Source organism: Semicossyphus pulcher, unplaced genomic scaffold (assembly GCF_022749685.1).
Source record: "Semicossyphus pulcher isolate SPU_LCO1_2020_fin unplaced genomic scaffold, fSemPul1.0.p SCAF_4, whole genome shotgun sequence".
Taxonomy (NCBI): domain Eukaryota; kingdom Metazoa; phylum Chordata; class Actinopteri; order Labriformes; family Labridae; genus Semicossyphus; species Semicossyphus pulcher.
The window spans coordinates 33,237,024-33,244,090 of NW_027211715.1; the positions used below are offsets into that span (position 1 = coordinate 33,237,024).

The 7,067-nt window shown below is 37.5% G+C and overlaps 1 protein-coding gene across 1 annotated transcript; it reads left to right on the forward strand.

Annotated features, from left to right (window-relative positions):
* Positions 1 to 1,272: 1,272 nt before the first annotated feature.
* LOC138607915 (galactose-specific lectin nattectin-like) lies at positions 1,273 to 6,694 on the forward strand. The gene is made up of 7 exons (XM_069680572.1): positions 1,273 to 1,299; positions 3,470 to 3,535; positions 4,330 to 4,354; positions 4,515 to 4,606; positions 4,770 to 4,907; positions 6,236 to 6,347; positions 6,486 to 6,694. The coding sequence occupies exons 2-7, from the start codon at positions 3,470 to 3,472 to the stop codon at positions 6,563 to 6,565; spliced, it is 513 nt and encodes a 170-aa protein (XP_069536673.1). The 5' UTR covers positions 1,273 to 1,299; the 3' UTR covers positions 6,566 to 6,694.
* The last annotated feature ends 373 nt before the right edge of the window (positions 6,695 to 7,067 follow it).

Genomic DNA, 7,067 nt, shown 5'->3' on the forward strand with positions numbered 1-7,067 from the left:
TTGCTAGAAATAACTGTGTGGGAGTTGTTCACGTCACTACTTGACATTAGACAATGGACATCGGATCTTCTAAAAGAAATGATAGCTGACTGAGGCTTCTCTGACAAACTTTGGCTGTCACCAACCGCCACTGAAGTGACTGATTAAATCAAGGATGTTCCAGAAGTTCAGAAGTAAGAAACTTTATTGCAGGATTGGTTGCTTCACAGGGTTTACAGCCATTATCACAATTGTTGCGCTCTGGGGGCTAATATCTGTATTTGTGTGGTTTCTAAAAGGGGAAATAATCAGACAGAAAAAACAGAATACATAGCATTAAACCCAGTGATTAAACAGAACTGACGTTCCCCCTATAAACAAAGCTACCACAGTGGTGCTCCCACCAACATTAATGAATACCTTTCAACTTACTTTAAGCAGAGCAACTACACATTTTAAGTACGCATCAATGGAAAATAATACAAATTAATTTTATAATCTACAAAGGATTCAATGACACTATGAACATAAGTAAGTGCAAATCACACATGATCTCTGCAAACAGTGGTTGCTCTAAATTGGGCCAAACTAAACATCAAAGAGAACAGCAAGTCACTGATACATGACTGATATATGCGTGGTACAATGTTTATAAGACACTCCAAAGTACTTACAGTTCACTGGAGGTACACAACAGCAGAAACTTCAAAACATGTCTGCTGGTCTCTCTCCTTTGAACATGCCAGTGTGCTGAGGAGGGGGAGCATACCACTCTTGGGTTTTGGAACAGTCCAAGTGGTGCCGGCATTTTTAACTCTTACTCTGTATGAATAAATTCACTACGACCCAATCTAAATACTCAATGTCGATTCTGATTTATGGCTGTGTTCAATGTAATTCACCTTTTAGCACCTTTTAGTGGGGTGATGACTGATGACTTTTCCCACGCCCACTATCACAAAAATTTGTAGATGCAAAATTTGAAATAATTATTTAAAAGATAGTGTGAGTGTTTGGCGTTTATTTAAGGAAGCTTTTTATGTTTACATCCTTGTTTATTATTTAATCACATGTGCCGCACATCATCATGTAGAATTCCCCGCAAATGTTTTTTTTTTTTGAGAAAAAGCCTAACATTTACTTAAGGCTGAGTCAACGTGTTATTCAGAATTGATTGTAGATCAATATTGTCCTAAGAGCCCCTATTTAACATGCAAATTTCTGAACCTAACCATCTGTAGAAGGTATATAAAGAGTGGTTTTCTTCCAAGTCGTTACCTGCTTTCTTCAAGTTCAGCCTCATCTGATCATCACAACAAGGTAAGGGCTTCATTCTCTTTTTCATAGCAAATTTGCTGTGTGTATATATGTATATATGTATAAATGATTTGCTCTTCACTTAGTACTTAGTATGGCAGATTGCATTTTTAACATTAAATGTAAAACAAGACTGCAATCAAATATTTTCAAGTTCAAATCAATTTTCAGTTGTGTTCACTCTCAGGGAAACTCTAAACCTGATAATGTTTAGCTCCTAACAGAGCAGCATTTCTCTGAAATATGGACCATGTATTTGTTAGGATCATATGAGTATTGGGTATTGAGCCACATTAAAGAAGAAGAATAAGATATTACAAGACTGAAGTCATAATTCTACGAGACTGAAGTCGTCCGAAAGTCATAAATATTGACTTGACAAATTAGCTAAGTACTGTTCATTGTGGATTCACTTTGGGTCTCTAAATGAAGTACAGGGTTAGGGTTAGTACAGTCTGGACCTGCTCTTTTTGTAAAGTGTCTTGAGATAACGATAATGATTTGGCACTATACAAATAAAATGTGATTTATTTATACGGCTGCTCTTCTGATATTCCCCCTTACAATGATATATAGGCTAACCGTGGCCTTAAATTATGACTTTATTCTAAAAGTTGTGATATTACGAGAGTAAGGTTTTAATTTGATGACTTTTTCCTTGTAACAGTGCGACTTAATTCTGGTAATCTCAGTTTTTTTTTCTTTCACGTGGCCCTAATACTCTGTCGTAGGATTACATATGACTTCATTGGAATTATTTTTCAAAGGAAGGAAACTAAACACAATCTCAGAGGAACTTATATATTCACAAGTAGTAAGAACCAATGCCAAACTTCATTGTGTCACAACAAAGGAGGTTAATCTGTGGAACAGCTGTAGTGAAGAAATGAAAACATGTAAAACATTAAGCAAGTTTAAACAAATCTTCAAAAATAACATTGAACTAGGGCTGCTCGATTATGGCAAAAACCATAATCACGATTATTTTGGTCAATAATTGAGATCACAATTATTGAAAACGATTGACTTTGAAACAGCAACCATTTATTTCACTTTTTTCTTTGAAAACAACAACAAACAAAGGGTCTTTCACAGTGTATTTTCTTGAACTTTAAACATCAACATTTTCTTTTTAATTAACATTTTATATTAACAAAATGCTGAAAAATATATTCAACATTTTGGGGTTTTACTACAGAGCACCTCTGGTGACATTATAGGGAAAAGAATTAGGTCGTGGCCAAGATAATAACGCTTGTCCACGAGTGCGCATGGATGTTGCCGCATCCGCTCCTCACCTGAATGTATCCTTACTGCTCTGTCTATTATGAACTAAGAACTGATCATAGGCCACGTCTGTGGGAACTTGCGGTGTTGAAGTGTAAAATGTTCTCAAAAAGGTATGAGCTGCTGTTAATATTAATTCACGAGAATGGATTGCGGCCACTTATAGCACCATGAATTGCGCATCAATTGCTCCACCTATCTGCTCTGTCTTAAGGTCCGATTCCGAAAGCATATTGTATTAATGATAATCAAGCCCAAACACGACCATAACAGGTTTCTACTCCGTGCAATTTGCTCTTGTTTTGTGTCTGGTTGCACCTCCACCCTCTGCTGTGCAGAGCTGCGCGCTCATCCTGACGCCGCTCAAGTCTGTCACATAGCCTACAGATGATGAGCCGGATGGGGAGGGTGCACGTCCCACCAGTTTATTGTGAAGTCGAGTCTTGACAGATGTGATACAAGTTTAACCGTTTATAACAAAGCTTCCTCCCTGAAGTAAGCCAGCAAGAGCAGCTCGTCAAGATAACAAACACTCTCATCCGTGTCGTGCATAACAGCCTAGACCATCTGTGTGGAAAGTGTGGCTGGGTTAAGCCACAGACAGCCGTGTACTGATTTAACCCCAGATTATAACAATAATAGTAGTCTAATATCAAAGTAATATATACAGACTGTAATAATTTTAAAAAAATTAGTTGTAGGGGGGGATTATTGCTTTATAATAACAGTGGTCAGGGTGTAAATGTAGTCATTAGAAAGATCACTTTAATGAAAATATTTAAAACAGTCAGTGAAAACTTGTATGAAAACTATTCACAGACCTGTTACTCAAATATCTGTTGCAGAGTTAATTTAGCTTATTTAACCAAATCTGATCTTTACACAGATGGCGTTCACTCTTCACCTCATTGTGCTCCTTGGCTTGAGCAGTGGACTATGGATGGGAGCAAATGTAAGTGTTATTCATTTCAGAAGCTATAATGTGGGCTATGCTGTAGCTCCTCAGAAATGTTGCTCCACGTGTCTGATGGTGGCTGAGATTGTTTCTGATATATTTACTTGTAGTACCTTTTGTAGACCTTTCAAAAGATTTTGAGTCAGTCAATAATCATATTTATTTGGACAGGTTATATTGGAACACAAACGGTGTTAAATTGATAGTTCGGATTTTTGGACACTACGTTGTATGAAATACTTGCTAGTGGTGTAGTGGATGCAAAGCTTACTCACCGAGTCCTGTGGTCAGAGTTCTGGATGGTTCCAAACGTAGAATAAGTAGTTCCGGCCAGATGCCAGGGTCATGAAACCAAAAAGTTTTACCCTAAAAAAACAGCACGCAGGCAATGGTGATCCATTTTCAACACAAAATCATCGTCCTAGGATTTCATATACTGCACCATTCTTTTGGCACTATTTTTTCTCTTGACAAATCCAATATCACTACGCCTGCGGCAGGCCGGTTTCAACAAATATTTCACACAACTTGGTGTCCAAAAATCCGAACGATCCCTTTAACAAAGATGGTTTATTTGTGTTAATGGTTACTGTTTCAACAAAGCCAAACCTACTCACTTGGCTATGGCAGGGATCCATTATTGGACCCATTCTTTTTTCTATATCTATAGTAACGATACCGTTTCTACCGAAAAGTCTTGAAAGGTGATGTTTTCCATGCACATAGTAAAACTCCCGCTTTAGTCTCTCGAGCATTTTTCAAATAGCTGATAATGTGTTCTTTGTTCACAGGCAAGGAAAAAGTGTTACATGAAAGGTTGGTTCTTCACTCTCTTCAATTATGGAGCCAAATGCTCAAAATACAGTAGCCACAACTTTCTGTCTGCAGCCAAACTTCAGTTGGCCTCCAAGTATGTATTTATGATTGAATGATTGTTAATATTTAAAGTCCATCTAACATGGCATTTGTTTTGTAGATTGCTGTAAGGTTTGCTCCGAAGGTTGGACTGAGATGAATGGTCGCTGTTACATGTTCCACTTCGATGAAAAGGACTGGTGTGACGCCGAGGTACTGTATAGAAAACTAATACAATAACTTCCAACGCTATATTTTTGGTATATTCTCGCTACAAGACTCATTTTTATGTAGATTTCATTTTTCTTCACACTTGCACATTCATCATACTTCTATAGTATATCTTCATGCCTCTTCCTTTGTTTGTCCACATTAGAGCCATTGCACTGGAAAAGGAGGGAATCTGGCTTCACTCCGTCAACCTAATGATGCCGACGTACTTATAAATTACGTGGTTAAGTTAACAGGTGGAAAGAGAGAAGGAGTTTGGCTCGGCGCAAATAATGCTGTCAGGGTAAGTGATTTATGTATGATTGATAACACAAAAGAGAAACGGACTGCGAGACTAAAAGCGATACTTGGAGTCAGTGTTTGCAAAATAAGATTTTAAAGAAATGTAATAAATTAGGGCTGTTCCACCAAACTGTACACACTGGAACTCACAGAGAAACACAGGACAAAAGACAGACATTGAAGAGCAGTACTTGATGCAATCAAACTGTCCTTGCTCGCCAAAAACAGGTGAAGTACACAGGCAAAGTTTCAGACAACAGGATAACAAAACCAGGTCGTCTCAGTTGTATTATTTATTACTCCCTCGCTCCTTGGAGCCTACTTAAACTGAATGTTGCTCCAGATCTGCCACTTCACAGGCCTACACAAAGCTCTGAGAATCAAGTAACAGTGAGGGACCCTCAGATTCCATCAGCAAGGATGCTGGAGAGAAGCATCCTATTGTCCTATTGTTTTTCCATAATTTCTGATGAGCTGATAATTCATGACCATCATGTTTATTATGATTTACATCATGTTGATTTTCCCTTTTTAGCCCCCCAAAACAATATTTACTGTTCAAAAGGCAGCATCATTACATGCAAAGTTGTTAAAATGAGTAAATCAATAAATACAGACAAAAATAATGAATAAATAACACAATGCTTAAGCCAATAGAATATGGTTCCTGTGCCTATTAGGAGGACACAGTAGAATGGCAGACTGCAGGATTTTCTCAATGTGCAGATGTCTGTGAAAAAAGTGACTACAGAGGGATAATACTAAGACTGTAACTAAAGAGTAATTTCTTGGGTGGGGTTGTTGACTGTACTGTTTAGTACAGTTCAGTACAGTTCATTTAGTCTTGTGGGTTGGATGTCAATTGTTCAGTGCTTCCTGTGTAGCCAGCTGAGTCTGCTGCTTGTTGTTTACAGTCCCACTACCAACTTTAGCTAGGAGAATGGAAATAAAGTTGAAAGTCAATGTCTCTGATTGGACTGTTATCTGCACTCATGAAAATGTATCTGTTTATAAAGTTACTTACAAAGCTAAGTTGTCCTCCAATGATAGCTGAGGGGTTTCAGGATTTAATTTCAAGAGTTGTGTTCCATCTCTGTTGCTTTTCAAACGGATTGTTTACCTGCAAACAATTTAAGCCAGGTCAAACCTGATTGGTCAACACTATTTCAACTACAAAAAAAACAGAACTCTTCCAACACAAAACATGTTGTCCCTCGTCTACAGATTCTGCATTTTTATGCAGACGTCAGTTTAAGGAACCTTGGATCTTTTTGTATTATTTAGTATTTTATAATATTATTTATAGACTGATTGAGCTTTTTCTTTCAGGACGATTGCTGGAAGTGGAGTGATGGTTTTAATTATAACTTCAAACAGTGGGCCCAAGGCGAGCCAAACAACTTTAGAGGAAAAGAACACTGCATGGCAATGAGCGGAAACGGTACCATATCAGAAAATAATGTGTTGCCTTAGTAGTTCTTACTAGCACTAGATATTGTTTCAGTTAACTCGAAGAAAAATCAAGAAAGTCACAAAGTACAACCTCTGAAGTCTTTGTGTTCTGTGTGTCTGTTTACAGGGAACAAAAGAGTCAACGACCTGAATTGTTCGCGCAAGCTTTCTTTCATGTGTGCCAAGGACCTTGAAATAAAGATGTGATAATGTAACATCTTCAGTGATCCTGATGGGATGCCACGTCACCATCATTCTCACGCCCTGATACAGCAGTGTTTCAAGATTTATTGACATTTCTGTGCAGTTGAAATCTACATCAATAAAAGTAATTTACCCAGCATTAAATCGGACCTCTTTTTTTAACAACTGTCCAACACCAATGGTCAAAATGTTTAAAATTTGAAAGAACAAAATAATTAGGGTTAGAGTTCACTGAACAGGTCAGAGTCTGTAGTAATCAAATAATTATTATTATGTATAATATATATTATATATTATGTATTTCTCCAAAGATAAATCAGAGAACTTTGTGAGCAGCAGCTCAGATTTACTGTGGCATTGGAGGAAAAGTCAGAGGTCAACACAAGTCAACAGGTTTCAACTTCTAGGAATCATTAATGCCTGTAAAAAAATGTCATGACAAACCATCTGACTGTTAATGAACTATCTCAGCACGGACCGAAGTGGTGCATCAACAGAATGGCAA